General features: G+C 38.6%; 1 protein-coding gene across 2 annotated transcripts in view; it reads right to left on the bottom strand.

Annotated features, from left to right (window-relative positions):
- The window catches only part of SUFU (SUFU negative regulator of hedgehog signaling), a 148,112-nt gene that overhangs the window by 50,725 nt on the left and 80,996 nt on the right, over window positions 1-16,391 (bottom strand). For both annotated transcript variants that reach the window (XM_069098845.1, XM_069098846.1), the window contains exons 4-5: window positions 3,287-3,429; window positions 692-777 (exon numbers count right to left, since the gene is read on the bottom strand). In XM_069098845.1, the coding sequence (XP_068954946.1) occupies window positions 692-777; window positions 3,287-3,429 (229 nt within the window). The remainder of the gene's footprint in view (window positions 1-691; window positions 778-3,286; window positions 3,430-16,391) is intronic.

The following is a 16,391-nucleotide window of genomic DNA, read 5'->3' as shown; positions in this document are numbered from 1 at the left end:
GAAGAGACACACTAGGAAATGCAGGTCATATAAAAACAAAAGATATTTACAGAAACTTATTTTTTTCTTAAAAAAAAAAAAAAGATAAATTGGTTAGGGATATGCCACCAAACCACTGGGGGAACCCTCAATGAGAAAATTCAGTGACTTCAACTTCAATGACTAAGCTACAGCAAGCACCACTTTCTGCAGCAGGCCTTTCCTGGTTTCCCCTACCCTCACAGCTACTAGCTTTCTTCTTTTAGGTTACTTAATATCTACTTTGTATGTATCTGATCTACACACAAACACACACACACACAGACACACATATTCATATTCTCTCTCTCTGCTCACAGATGTTTTTACCACTCCACCCTCATACCTAATTCCCTAATTCAAAGGTAAGCTCCGTTTTCACTGTTTTTGTAATCCCAGTATTTAGCAAAATGCCTGGCACACAGTAAACATTTAATAAATTCTGGGTGATGATTAGTTGATAATGCCAGAGTACACTCCAAAAAGGGAGAGAGGACATAGCTTCTTAAAAGAGGTACTACACTAATGATGAGCCCCTTCCTCCAGAAGTCAGGCACTCTCCTTATTTGGCCTTTGCTTTACCATCACAACTATTCAAGTGCTTGAGGGAATTAAATGTAGATGCTAATGGCAGGGAAAGAAGAGTGGATAGTAAGAGTACCATAATACTTACACAGGGACTGTTCGAAGTAGCTCAAGGATGCCCTGCCCATTCCACTGTTGGGCTGCATGCAGCTCTTCTGTGCAAACACCAACAATCTAAGATCCCAGAAACAAGATGTGGTTGCACATTAACAACTATTCTTCCTTCCTGTTCCAGGAGAGTAGTCAGTCATCTAGAAACTTATGGGACAGAGCCATGTGGGAGAATCTAAGTCAACTACATCTGATCCGTCAAAAGTTGGAGTTTAGGACCCCTGGAGCAATGCACAGGAGACTGGCTCCTAGTATGACATCCTGCCTATGATAGGATACACATCTTGCTGACCTTGAGATCTTGCACCTAGTGTGCAAAGAAGGAAGGTGAAGGCCTAAGACACGAAGAAAGTGATATGCTCTAAACAGGATTCCACCTACCTCAAACTCACTCTGAATCTTAAATCCTGGGTAAGATTACTGTGTTAGATGATCACAGTAATTATCTGTTCATTTATGGTCACACAGAATATAATCAAAGGTAACTGTACTCCTAGTTCAGAACCGTCACCAAAGTGGGTCATGATTTCATCTTCAGTGCCCAGTCAATTCTGAGAGGCAAATTATTTTCCTCAAAGAAAAGGCTAAGTTTATATAAGATTGTTATTTGTTCTTTACTTAATTTTTAAATAGACAAACTTAATAATCATTTAAGAAAAAACACAATTAAATAGTTACAAAACAAGAGACAAAATTTTATCCTGAACCCCTAGACTTTCACATGGGAGAATCAAATAAGTTCAGTGGCATGTGTCTTCGTGTAGAAGGGACCTCAGAGGCCAATCCCTTCAAATCAACAGTTAAAGAAACTGAGGCCCAGGGAGAGTAAGTGAATTGCCCAAGGTTCCAGAGTTAGTAAGCACTGAAGATAGGATTTGAGTCCAGGTTCTCTCACTCAAGAGTTACTGTACTTTCTCCTGTATCATACTGTACTAAGAGTTAGCAAAGAGGAAATAAACACAAAAAAAGTTTTTATTTTATGTACCCTTCCAGGCCCACTGGAAATTCTGTCCTATAGTGTATAGTTCTGATTCTTCTGATTTCACTCACTATTACCTCATGTAGTTTCTTCCATATTTTCTTGTATACTTCATACTCACTGCTTTCTATGGTACTACAAGACACTATAATTTATTCAGCAATCCTCTAAACTGTTTGATATAGAGGTTGTTTCCTATCTTTTGCTATGATAGACAGAACAGTTGTGAAATATTTTGTGCAAACAGGTTCGTTTTTTTCTTGTCGTAATATGATGGTTTTGGAACATAGATCCAGTAAGGGAATAAGAGGCCTAAAAGTATGATCAGTTTGGTGACCAACTGCCTTTTTTTGTACTATTTTCTAAAATGTTCTGCAGTCCCACCAACTCTGTATGATTAGAGAGCCTACAGTTCCATGGCTCTGCTAACACTAGACAATATATGTATGTGTGTATGTGTGTGCATGTATGCATGTATATTTATACATATTTGCTAGTCTAGTAGGTATAAAGTGGCATCTTGTCGATGTCTTGATTTACATTTAATTATTAAGAAATTTAAACATATTTTCATATGTTTATTAAATTTATATCTCTTTTTTTGTGAACTGTTCATATCTTTCCACCATTATACTACTGGGAAGGGTATAGAGATAGATGTCAGTTACTTATAGATCCTAAATGCTAGAGTTTTATCTAACATTTCATAGATTTTTTTCCCCCAATCTGCTTTTCTTCTAATTTGAGATGTTATGCAAAATTATTTTATGTTTATTCAAATCTAGTGATTCCCTCTAATGATTTCCTTCTCTATTTTGTTGATAAAATTCTCCTTCAGAGCTAAATGATACAAATGTCTCTTCTTTCAGTTTAAAATTTAAAAAAACTTAGACTGTTGATTCATTTACAATTTATATTTAGTTTTTAATGAAGCAGTAATTTTTGGAGTGTGGATTTATCAAACACTATCTTTTAGACCCACTGGATTATATTTCTGGGTTTTCTGTCCTTTCTCATTGATATATTACTCTGTTCTTTTTTTTTTTCCTTTTTGGAGGGGGGAAGGCAGGGCAATTGGGATTAAGTGACTTGCCCAAGGTCACACGGCTATTAAGTGTCTGAAACTGGATTTGAACTCAGGTTCTCCTGACTCCAGGGCCAGTGTTCTATTCACTGTGCCACCTAGGCACCCCTATATGTCTCTGTTCTTTCTTTAGTACCAGATAGTTTCTATAATTACTTTCTAGTACTCTGTTATCTGGTAGTGATGGTCTACAAAACTTAATTGAAAAGAACCCAATAACCACATGAATCATTATGTTCCCACAAGTTACTGCATTACCCATGACATATGGGGCTGATGCATGTCCCATCTTGGGGAGATTGAGAATCGTCAATTGCTACACTTGTCCCTATTGATTTTCTGAGAGATTTTTGACAAAATATATTGCCTTTATTCTTCTACTAGCTAAGCTTCCAGAATTCTGGGCCTTCTTTCTCATCTAAGTAGACTTTTCCCTCTCTTCCTATCTTTTGGGAGCTGGTTACGTCATATAAGCACCACTACTTGATTCAGCATTCCCCTATTTTTACCTGCAGGAAGATAACCAACCCAAAGGGAGTCTGCACAGGTTGCATCTGGGGGTCCTCAGTCAGGAGCATGTGCTGGATTCTTGATTCACTATTATCCAAAGGGCTATGCCAGGATACATGGTCCCCACTGCAGAAGGTGTTTTCTGCAAGACACAAAAATAATATCTCAAAATTATATGATGCCTTAAATTTTACAAAGTACTTTTCTTACAACAATCCCTTGAGGTAGGTTATATAAGCATTATCATTGCCATTTTGCAGAAGAGGAAAGTGAGACTCAGAAAGGAAGACTTCTAAAAGCACAAAGCTACATGCCCCCTCCACTGAGATATCAATATAGTATTTATATTCTGAACTGAACTTGACCAAGAGTCAAGCTACCATAAAACAAGCTGGGCATATTCTTTTAAAGATGAATAAATGGAGGACTTGTTAATTTGTACAATACTTTAGGGTTCAGGCACCTCTTTCATTTACATATGCTAACTCATCTGATCAGCTATGGATGAAAAAGGACAAAGGCACCAGTCTGACAGAGCAAAGGCCCAAGATGACCACTTCCCCCACAGTACTCTCACACACTTAATTTCTACGGGGGATGTTGGTAAAGAAAATGGAAGGCAAAATCCGGCAAGGAAATTACCTGTTTCCCGAGAAGTAGGGCTAGCCCTGGCATTTAATTCCATCTTGCCAAAAAGAAACAAAATACTATACATGGAAAAAAAAAAAAAGACAAACCAACAACCAAAACAAACCAAATCAAAAAAACAAAACAAACCTTTGACAATAGTCAAATTCCTCCTGCAACACCCTCAAAAAATTAAAACTGATTCCTGTACTACTGAGTATAGTAGGTTTGTTTCATTTGATCAGCCCAAATTAGTTGCTAAATCTTGTTTCTACGTTCACAACAACTCTAACATCTGACTGCTCTCACAACTACCCACCTTAGTTTAGGACTTAAACATCTCTAAGCTTAGATTATTACAATGGTCTCCTAATTGCTCTTTTCCTTAAGTCTCTCCTTACTTCAGAGTCCATTCTATCCACCACTGCCAAAGTGGTTTTCCTGAAGCACAAATTTGACTTTGTCACTCCCCTACTCAACCAACTCCAGTGGCTCCCTATTGTCTCTAAGATAAAATATAAACTCTTCCTATTTTCTTTTCTTTTCTTTTTTGCTTTTTGGAGGGCAGCTGGGGTTAAGTGACTTGCCCAAGGTCACATGGCTAGTTTTTGTGTTAAGTGTCTGAGGCCGAATTTGAACTCAGGTCCTCCTGACTCCAGGGCCAGTGCTCTACTCACTGCACCACCTAGCCGCCCCCATATTTACTTTTAATGCCCTTTATAATTTTGTCCCACAACCCAGCATTTAAACCTCATTGTACTTTCACACTTCCTGCATCCTGAAATTCAGCCAAACTGTCCTTCTTAGACATGGCATGATCTCCTGTTTCTGGGTCTTTGCATCCTGGCTGACCTCAATTGACTGGAATGCACTCTCTCTTCACCTCAGTCTTCCTCTCTTTAAGAGGCAGCTCAAACACCACCTTCTACATGAAATAGATTCCCTGCAACTATTAGGATGCCCTCTCCCAAAACCCACATTTATTCTCTATATGCTTATATATGCACTTGCTATCTCTTCCATTATAGAATGCAAGCTCCTTGAGAATAGGTATCATTTCATCTACTTTATGAATATCCTCAGCACCAAGCACAGTGCCTGGCCCACTGTAGGTACTTAATAAATATTTGTTAATTAACTAATTGATCTAGGAGTTTTTACAATTCACTAATATTTACATAAGGGTGAATAGGTTCCCTCAGGATTTAGGAATTTTGTAAAGATCCTAGAAATCTGAAGAAAATAGCAACTCTAGCTAGTCAAAGCGTTCATATTCTACCAGATAATTACTCTCAGCTGCTTATAATATGGAGACGTGGCCAACAAGAACAATACATTTTTTACCCTTTAATATGATTGAGAAAATCATCAACAAACATGAACATTTCCATATGCAAATGTCAGAAGATGGGGCTTCCATAAAAATTATGGTGATTACATACAGTTTTTAAAAATATATTAAATATAACCACATGGATCTGCTTGTCTGTGTCTCCTTTTGAACTTTTTTCTGCTCTGCTGCTTGTATTTTTTTTTTTTTTGCTTTTTAGAGGGCAATTGGGGTTAAGCAACTTGCCCAAGGTCACACAGCTAGGTTTTTGTGTGTGGGTGGGTGTGTCAAGTGTCTGAGGTCATATCTGAACTCAGGTCCTCCTCCAGGGCCGGCGCTCTACTCACTGTGCCACCTAGCCGCCCCTGCTGCTTGTATTTTTAAAAATATTTCAGTGATGCACTTTTTTTGGGTACCATTATTACTAACCCCTCTTTCCCCACAAAAAAAAATTTAAAAAGATTTAAAAAGAAAAAAAAACACCAGTCCAAAGTGGTTTCTGTCTTCACCTGACCTAACCAGAAGATTAAATAACAACACGCATTTTGTTCCTATTCATAAAGTCCTAAAATTACAAACACTGTCTTCTCCATTCACATGACTAGCTTCATGTTATTAGCCACTAACCTTCCAAGATGTCAGAAAACAAGTGTATCTCCTGAATTTGTTTAAGGGATCATGCAGAATGAGCCCAAATTTACCACTACCTAATGAATTTAAACTTCTTCTATATTCCCACCCCACTGAATTAAGTGGCAAAGCAGCCCATCTTCCTCTTTTATTTTGTGTGCTTTCTGAGTATATGCTTTGTATGCTTGTAAATGTGTATAATGATGTTAAGAGCCAACAGATGGGATTGTTAGGACAAGACCAATAGCACAGGACAAGTACAGTTTTCCTCATTAAATGAAGGGAGGCAGAGGAGGAATCTGACCTAAAACGTTTTCTAAGCATCATAGAATCAAAGAATTGCAAAGGGTCTTAAAGGTCATTTAGTCTAACACTCTCATACAGATGAGGAAACAAGAGGCTGAGAGAGATGGAATGACTTACCCCAAATCATGTTAAATTAGTCAGAAGCACAACTGGAGCTAGAACCCAGGTCTCCTGACTCTAAAAATATTCTTTTTACTATAGCCTGCTGCAGCTCCTGGATGGAAGGTACTTTGGATGAACATGGTGAGTGGTCATCTACAAAGAGAACAGGAACCATCTGATTTCTCTTTGAAGGGCCAGGAGCTAACACTTGCTTTATCTGACTTAGGTCTAACAAATTCTTCCCAGCAGATGGCCCTAGAGCACTTAGTTTGGAAGATTGCTCAGTTCTTGCTGCACTGACTTGATTTCTTAAGAACTTCAGAAACACTCAAAAGAATGGCAGTTAAACTTACCCTGGAAACAGTTGCTTAGAAAATCTGGAGCCACAGCCTTTTATGAATCAGAACTTACAACAGCTTATTTTTTTTAATGAAATTAATATTTTATTACAATTTTAACAAAAATACATAAATCTTAAAAATCCAATAAAAATGTTTCAAATAATCATTAAAACATACTCACTGTCACAGGATCATAGAGTTAGGGACATGAGTGAGCTAAACAGTCATCTAGTCCAACCTTCTCATTTTATGATTTTGACTTTTTTTTCAAAACTCTGAACTTAACACAAGGCAAAACACAGAAAGAGGCAGTACTGGACTTGTAATCAGGAAGACAGGGGTTCAAACCCAGTTCCAGACACTTCCTAGCTATACGAAACTACGCAAGTCACAATGTTCTCTAGTCTCAGTTTCGTAATCTGTAAAATGAGGGTAATATAGCACCTACCACTAGTGGTTGTTGTGAGGATGAAATGATATATTTGTAAAGTTCTTTGCAAACTTTAAAGTGACCCTTAGTGTGTGTAAATAATTCTTCTTTTTCTCTTCCTCCTCCTCCTCTTTCCATACTGCTTGGGATTTTTTTTTTTTGGGGGGGGGAGTCTAGAATAAATTCAACCTGTTCCTGTCAAAGCTGTTCTGCTTGTCTATGTTTCCATCTGAACTACCATTTATAGTCATCTGCTGCCTTTAAAAATGTTTTCATCTGTCTTTTTTCTTGTCTCTTCTTTTTTGTCATTCCACTCAATGCATGCCCTGCTCCTCCTCCCCCTCCTCCGCCCAATTTAAAACAGAAAAGGAGAAAAAACAAACAAAAAACTCCTCCTAACAAATAACCATAGCCAAGGAAAACAAATCCAAAAGATGAGCATGTCTAAAAAAGGTATGTCTCTTTCCTCAACTTGAGTCCATCACCTCTCTGGAGGTGGAAAACATGCTTTATCATAAGTCTGCTGGTCACTTCTTTGATCAGAGTTCTTAAGTCTTTCAAAGTTGTTTCTGTTCTTGTAAAAAATATTTGATTTTTGCTTACTTTATTAATTCATACTACCCAGGATGAGTTAATAGAGAATAAAGTACATAAATGAGTTTATTATGGTACAATACTATTTTATTATATTAACATATTATTTATAATATCAATAATTAAATATTTATTATATTAATATACTATAATTTGGCCAGCCATTCTCCAACTGATAGGTACTCTCTTATAAGTTCTTTTCTTCCCTTTTAAGTAACCCTTTGGAATCAGAAGTAAGCACTGTCACTGCATAAATTACTCTCTTGACTCTTCTCACTTCATTTTGTATTAGTTCTTAAATCCCAGAATTCTTTGAAATTCTCTCTTTTGGCAATTCTTATGGCAAAATAACATTTCATTTATTCATATACCACAATTTGTTCAGTCATTTCCCAAACGGTGAGTATGACTTTAATTTCTAGTCCTTTTCCTTTCCTTTTAATATGCCCCTTGGGATAAAAAGTTTGTTTTACTTTCAACTATTCTCTTCCCAGTATTACTTCCCCTCTTAACTGTTTTCTCCTAAGTCCTGTTTCCCTAATGAATTTGATGTATTTCTACATCAAATTCTGTGTGTGTGTTCAATCCTCTTTTTTGTCTAGTTAACATATGATGCTCACTCACCCCCCACTTCCTTCTCTCCAAGTTTGTATAATGTTCTGCTCATGTGCCCAAATTATAAGAAATATCGATTTCTACCCCTTTCTTCCTATTTTCTACACTAGTGCATTCTTTTTATACTTCCTTTTCTTTTCCTTCTTCAAAACCTTAGAACAAAATCAATCCAACCCCAGATCCTCTTTTTTTTCTTATTTAACTCCCTCAATACCCCTTTGAAGACATTAAGGTTCAGAAGGGACACTTGTTACCTTCTTCTATTAGAACATACCATCATATGTCCTTCAGTCATATCTAATTCTTCCTGCCTCTATGGGCCATACAGTATGTGGGGATTTTCTAGGCAAGAATACTGGAGAGGCTGCCATTTCCTTATCCAGTGGACTAATAAGTCAAATACAGGTTAAATGACTTGCCCAGGGTTATACACAGCCAGTAAGTGTTTGAGGTCAACATTTGAACTCAGTTCCTTCCTGACTCCAGATCCAGTGCTCTATCCACTGAGCCATCCACCTGTCTACACCATGATGAAGTGCCATCCAATCTCTCAAATAAATTTACCTTCCTTGGTTCTCTTGAGTTTTTGCCTAATTCAAGTATCCAGCTTTGATCTTTTCTTCAGGAATGACTAAAAATCCATTTTTCCATTAAAGGGTACATTTCCCTCCACCCCATAGCTTTGCAAGATAAGTTATTCTTGGTTGTAATGGTTATAGATGTTTTGCCTTCTGGAATACTGTATTTTAAAATTTCCTCTCATTTTCAGGAGAAGCTACCAGAAAGGATTCTGTGATCCTTGGGTACTTGAACTGCTGCTTTCTTAGATGCTTGTGGTATTTCTTTTCTTTGACACAGGGGCTCTGGATTTTGCCTAGGACTTTTCCTTTTGGAATTTCTTTCAGAATGTGATCAGTGGATTCTATTTTCACTTTGGCTTCTAATTCTTATAGATGCGTGCAGTTTCCATTCATAAATTCTTAGCTTTAAAAAAAATTAATTATGGCTTTCAGGGAGTTTGAGGAGTCTTAGATTATCTCTCCTCGACCTATTTTCCAAGTTAGCAATTTTGTATAACCTTACCTTCGCTTCTTTTTTAAAAAAATCTTTTGATTTTGTTCTAATACTTTTCCTATCTCATGGATATCACCGATTTCTTAGCTGATCTAATTTTCCTTAGCTGACCTCTTAGCTGATTTATTCTAATTTTCTGTGTATCTGTTACTTGGGAGTAAAGATTTACCACTTCCTCCTCTCATAAGCTACTTATTCTCTTTCCACTTCTTTGCTCTGGAACTTTTTATTTCATATTTTAATCTCTTGCTTCACTTCTAGATATTCATGAAATCCTTATGGAAAATTAATTTTTTCCTGGAGTTATTTTGTCCTTATAGGCTGACTTTTGGGACACCTTTATATCTTCATAATTCTGTATAGCAATTTTATCTTCTTCTGCTTGCTTACCTCTCTAGCTGTAGACCCAATATTAAAGCTTTATGCTGGAGTCAGTCCTTATTCTCTACTGTACTTTTGGGTGGGGTGGTTGGCCCTCCTTGGTCTCTACCTGGGTCACCTGTGTTCCTATATCCAGGATTAGCATTGGGTATAGGGTCTTGGGTCTTTGAGTTTCAAAGCACTAGATCTTCAGAACTCTCTACAGCATCTCAGGAGAAAGTGCTAAAGGTTTGTCTGCTGTTTGCAGACTGATTACTACCACTCCTACAGCCTTCTGAGGTGCCTGGTGTAAGTTTTAGGGCAGTTAGGTGGCACAGTAGATAGAGCACTGGGCTTGGAAACAGGAAGACCTGGGTTCAAATCCAGTCTCAGATACTTATTAGCTGCATGACCCTGGACAAGTCACTTAACCCGGTTTGCTTCTATTTCCTCATCTGCAGAATGAGCCAGAGAATGGCAAACCACTCTAGGATCTTTGCCAAGGAAACCCCAAATGGGGTCACAAAGAGTCAGACGTGACTGAACAACAAAGTGAAGGTTTCGGAACATGCTGGAACCTTCTCAGAGGAGTCCTCAGCTCCCACTGCTATCAGATACAGGGCCTTGTAGAGTCCAACCATCTGTCTCAGGGCACATTGGGAAGACACAGGTTTATTTGACTGCATTGCTATTGGCTTTACTGGCTGCCTCCTTTCCTATTGCTTACAGACTTCTGATTGACCTTCTATGAAGTTCTGGGGTAGATGAAGTAACTTACTATAGTTTCTCATGAGATTTTTGGATTATTCCTCAGTCTAGTGTAAATAAACTTTTTGTTGTGGAAGGTATAGGGAAACTGGGTTGCTTGCTCAGTTCAGGCAGTCATATAGGCCAGTAGTTTAAAAGAAAGAACAAAACCCCCCAAAACGCATTGTTCTGAAGTCAGAAGGCCTGGTTTAAATCCTACCTCAAGTCAAATCAACACAAATTTTTTAAGTACCTACTACATGTCATGCACTGTTAAGCACTGAGGATACAAAGAAGGGGGAACCCCACCCCCAACCCCCCCAAAAATGGAAAACAAAAACAGTTCCTGCTCTCAAGGAGTTCACAGTCTAATGGAGAAGATAACATGCAAACAGTTATATACAAGATAATCTGGAGATAAACTCAGAGGAAAGCCACTAAAACTGAGGACTGGAAAATGCTTCTTATAGAAGGTGGAATGAACTGAGACCTGAAGAACACTAAGGAAGCCAGGAGGCAGAGATGAGGTGAAAGATGAAGGCCTGCAAGACAGTCAGTGAAAATGTCTGGAGTACAGACACAGAGCTTCTGGTCCACAAAACAGAAAGGAGGCCAACATTATTGGATTGCAGAGTATATGGGGTGAATAAGATGTAGTTAAGTCTGGAAAGGTAGCAGAGGGCCAGGCTAGGAATGGTCTGAACCCCAAACAGAGTATTTTATATATGGCACCAGAGGCGTAGGAATGTCACTGAAGTTAAGGGAATGGGGATGGGGGGGGGGGGGGGGATCATTTAGTGAGACTTGCTCTTTCAGAAGACAATTTGATAGGCAAATGGAGAACGGAATGGAGTGGGGAGAGAAAAGGCAGGGAGACCAACCAAAAGGCTACTGTAATAGTCTGAGTATGACAGTGATGAGGAGTCTGCACCAGAGGAGTAGCAGTGTCAGAGAGGAGAAGGGAGTACATATGAGACCTGTTGCAAAAGAAGCAAATGATAGGATTTAGCGGTCAATTGGATATAGGAAGTGAGAGTGAGTAGTCAAGGACATGTAGGTTTCCATTGTGGGCGACTGAATGGTGGTATTGGTGACAGTAAGTGAAATTAGTAAGAGGGAAAGTTTTTGGGGAAAAGATAATGAGTTGAGTTTTAGACTTATTGAGTTTAATATGTCTATGGGGCAGCCTGTTCAAGATGTTCAACAGGCAAATGGAGAGATGTGAATAGGCTGATAGGGAATGTTGGAGAGAGTAGAGATCAGGAGAGAGGTTAGGGTTAGATCTGAGAATCATCTGCACAGAGATAATAATTGAATCCACAGGAACTGATGAGATCCCTAGGAGAAATAGTTTAGAGGGAGAAGAGAAGAATGCCCAGGACAGAGTCTTAGGGAGACAGTAAGTGTGACCTGAATGAAGATCCAGCAAAGGAGACTGAGAAGGAGCAGTCAGACAGGCAGGAGAAAAACCAGGAGAGAAGAGAATCAAAGACAGTGTCAAAGGCTGACAGAGGGAGACCAAAAGAAAGGGCCATAACACTTGCCAAATAAGACACCAACTTTTAAGTCTGGAGACAGCTGTTTCAGCTGAATGAAGAGGTGAGAAGCCAGACTGTTGCGAGAGAATGAAGAGAGTGAGAGGAAAAGAAGTGGAAGGCATAGATTATATATATGGCCTTCTCAAGAAGTCTAGCCACAAAAGGGAGAAAAGATATAAGATGATAGTTAGTGGAGATGGATGGATTAAAGAAGGGTTTTTTGAGGATGGGGAAGATCTACAGGCATGTTTATAGGCAGTAGGGAAATAATGAAGATTAGTGAGAAAGGGAGGATGACAGAAGGAGCAAACGGCTGTAGAAGATGGCATAGAAGGGGACCACTTGTGTATGTAGAGGGGTTTGCCTAAGCAAGGAGTAGGGGCATCTCTTCATGTGAGACAGTGGTATAAAACATCTGGGTGACTATATGTGCTGAGAAGGAAGGAAGAGGGAACTCTTGGTAAATATGCCTTAAAATATGAGGCAAGGTTCTCAGCTGATATGGGAAAGAGAGGTAGAACAATGGAAGAATTAAAGAAAGATGAAAAGATCTGGAAAAGCTGCATTGGTGGGGGGGGCAGTGAATTAATTAGGGAAGTATAAAAGAATTGCTTTGCTTTAGTGAGAACTCACTTTAGATTATGTAACATAAACAACATCTAATGTTTACTACATGTGTAATCTCAGGCAATGAAATGATCTGCCTTGGGCCTTATTTTCCTTATCTGTAAAATGAGGGGGTTTGATTTAGATGGTCTCTGAGGTACTCTTTCCTTACTTTCCTCATAGGAGGAAAACTCTTCATAAATTTTAACATGATATAGAAATATTAGCTATTATTATTATTTTATTGGGTATGCAAATTTATTGTTAAGCTAAAGGTCAGAATCGGTGAAGGAGAGCCTTCCTCAGAAACTTTTCAAGTGTATGCTCCCAAGGACTCAAAGTATTACCAAAATCCCTATGTCTAAGTCCTTCCTCAAACTGCACCAGGTCAGGAATGAGCTAGATCCCTTAGCTGAAACTGGGCCAAAAGATGATTTTGTCCAACTATGAAAGCTCTTTGGTCAGTTTTCCAGTCTAGAACAAAACCACAAAGGATCACTCTTTATGCCCTGGTACCCCAACAGCCAAACATTATCTTGATTCTACGCTGAGCCTTCTTTTGAGTTTCATCAGCCTCCATAGTTCCTTCAAGACTCCATAGTTCCTTCAAGAATGGGGTCTTAAATACCAATGACTGTTGGTGGTCCAGCTGTGCAGTGAATCCTCCCAGTTGTCCCTCTCTGTCTCTGAAGTACAAATGCCACAAAATTCATCAAGACTATAATTAAAGCCACTGGGAAATATACTGTCACAGACATTTACAAGTCAAACCATATAGTAAATGGTACACTCACCTTCCTGAACAAAGAAAAGAAATTACAATCAAGGTAAGTTCCATCTTCACCTATAGCTCCTCCAGGTCCCCAAATTCCTATTTCCAAGGTATTATGAGAAGCATCCTCCACAGAGAAAAACTTTCTAAGCCAAAGTTAAAAAGTTACCCTCCTAGCAAATTTATCATTGCTCTTTAAGGATCCTAGAAACAACCCTAAAACACAAAGGACTAAGTTCTTTAAGTCTCATTTTGCCTCTAAGCCTTCAGAAAAGACTCTGAAATTCTCCAAGTGGATATGGTACATATTTAAATTGTGAACTGCCCTCAAACTGGTTGAAACTTAGTATAATGTTCTATCCCTCAACACCTTCCCAACAAATATCCCATTCAAGCAATCTGAAGTCAGAGTGTTTTAGATATAACAAGTTAGCAAAATCAAGGAAAATGAACTATGGGAGAAAATAGCCATCATTTAAAAAGCAATCAGTCATGCCTTTGAAGAAAATTAAGAGAGCAATATATCATTACAGTTTTCAATTTTTCATGACTCTTTAATGCGAATAGTTATCTTCACCTCCATTAAAATTTGGAGTCCTAATATTTCATTTAAAAAAGTTGTCAAAAATGTTTCTAATTCCCTTATTTTCTGAATCAGATGAATAAGCATCCCATTCAAGTTCCTGCAGTTACCCTTTACAAATATTCTCTTGCCTATCTGAACCTTGGCTCAGTGCTTCATAACAGGGATGGGGAGAAATGGGCCATAGCTGTAACTGCTTCTCTGAACTTTGAAAGCAAACATTCCCTAAAGGGACCCAGATACCCTTCTGATGGCTTTGTGATATTTGGAACAAACCACCACTATTTTCCAATGACAAAATGTTCCTTATGTACAGGCTGATACAGTAGGTGATCTAGTCAAATTACGGCAAACAATTTTCTAGAAGTACGTAAACACACACACACACACACACACACACACACACACATACCTACACACCAGAAAGTTATACTGTAAGACCCCAGAAGCTTGTTTGCAGACTCAGACCTCTGTCCAGATTTCAGAACTTAGAAAGGAGGCAGTGAACAGATTTTCCCCTCAACTCATGGGAAATATTTGTTACAACTGCTTGGCATCAGTTTCTTTTGCAATGTGACATAGCTCAACAGCCACAATTTCTTTATAAACTTCCTGGCCAATACCCTTTCCACCCTGAAGCCCTACTTCCCTGATTGGAGACTCTCTTATCCAGATTAGCCATTTCAGAGGGGCCTTCATTCTGGGCTAAACTTCCCCTCCAGACTTCTCCACCTGCTCATCAACTAATTGCTTTTGCCCCTGCTTTCTCAACAGCCACAGGGGTCTGTGTGTGTGGAAGTCTGACAGACAAGTCACTTCAGATGCCTGACTCCACTTAGGATATATCTTTCTCATCCTGAAGAGCCCATACCCAATGCAGTCATGGAAAGTCAGCTGGGAAAGGGGCTAGTTGGTGGTATTCTGAAGTAGGTACTGCAGTTGTATTGGAGATAAGTCCATGACTGGCTATGAAAACGGAGGATGGGATGACTCATTTTTCCATTTTCTGACTAGTTCTGATTTATCTATCTCCCTCTCTTAGTCAAGCCCTAAACAATTGTCTAAGACTGTAAGTTGTAGGACAGGGACCAATCTGTAATGTTAGGGACAATTTCCTCACTCAGAGTTCCCTATTATAATGAATTCACAGTTGTGGTCCAAAAGAAAACATTACAATCGATAAGTGCTTGCTGATTTAAAGATTAAGGTCCAGGACACTGCTGTCTTCTGATCAGATCATATGTCCTCTTTGACAATCACTTCAGATCCTACCTTACCATCTTCTGTCCAAATACTAAAAAAATCAAATAGATCAGTGATCTTATCAATTTGGGAGTGCCCTTTAATGATGTAGATTGCAATCCATCCTTGCTCAACTCTTAAATTTGACACAGGAAGTTGACCCCATGTGCTATAGGCCTTTCTTGCTTTCTCCTTACATTACAATTGTACTAGTGGAGTATTTTGACTATCCACCTAACCTTCCTTGCTCTCCACATGTGACTAGTCCACTTTATCTTTCTGTTGTACAATTCTTTGACAGCATCCTTCATTCCTGCTCTTCCTTAGAGTTCACTGGTTACATGCAGCAGTAGCCTGCTCATACATACCATGCCTCTTTCCATATTTCTTTGTGTGATGCCTATTTCTAGTTCATTGGAAGCAGTGGCGTTTCAGGTCTTACTGTTATACAATAACACTGATAAAATGTTTGTACTGAGAATGTTTAGGTGGTGTAAATAGAGCACTGGCCCTGCAGTCAGGAGGACCTGAGTTCAAATTTGGCCTCAGACACTTAACACTTACTAGCCATGTGACTTTGGGCAAGTCACTTAACCCCAACTGCCCTGCTTTCCCCCCTCTAAAAAAAAGCAAAAAATAAAAGTTTGTATTGAAAAAATAGGACTCTATTGTTGTGTGAAGGTCAGTAAAAATGCTTTGCCATTTCCCAAAAGCAATCCAGCTGGCTTTCCTCTTCTTTTTCCACTCTGGGTCAGGCTCACTGTTTATCTATATCATATATTGGATAAGCTCTATAGGGTGCTCATTCAGATACTTATCTAAATATGGGCAGTAGACAGTTTTCACGAGTAGAGAGCCTTTCCTATGTGCATGGACAAGCCACACCTCTCTGACTGATTACAGATTTCCCCTAAAAGATTCTGTAATGTCTTGGAGTTTGATGTAATCAGTATGGGAAAGTATGGTTCAGGCAAAAGAAAGGAGAAATGCCAAAGACTTGTACATTATACATAAGTCTTACCATCAGCGTCATAAAAATTATCCTCAAAAAGAGAACTGGTAAGTGCTAGACATGGATAGCATATTACAAATATAAATAACATTATAAAGAATAAAATTTAATACAATTTAACAGATAGGAAAAGACTTATTATGGACACAGGAGTTATCTCTCAATCAGGTACATAGTGATTCATCAGGGTAAAGA

The sequence above is a fragment of the Petaurus breviceps genome, unplaced genomic scaffold (assembly GCF_028583685.1).
Source record: "Petaurus breviceps papuanus isolate PSGF00001 unplaced genomic scaffold, PetGlider_PUasm1.0 37, whole genome shotgun sequence".
Taxonomy (NCBI): domain Eukaryota; kingdom Metazoa; phylum Chordata; class Mammalia; order Diprotodontia; family Petauridae; genus Petaurus; species Petaurus breviceps.
This window is presented reverse-complemented; position numbering and strand designations above follow the sequence as displayed.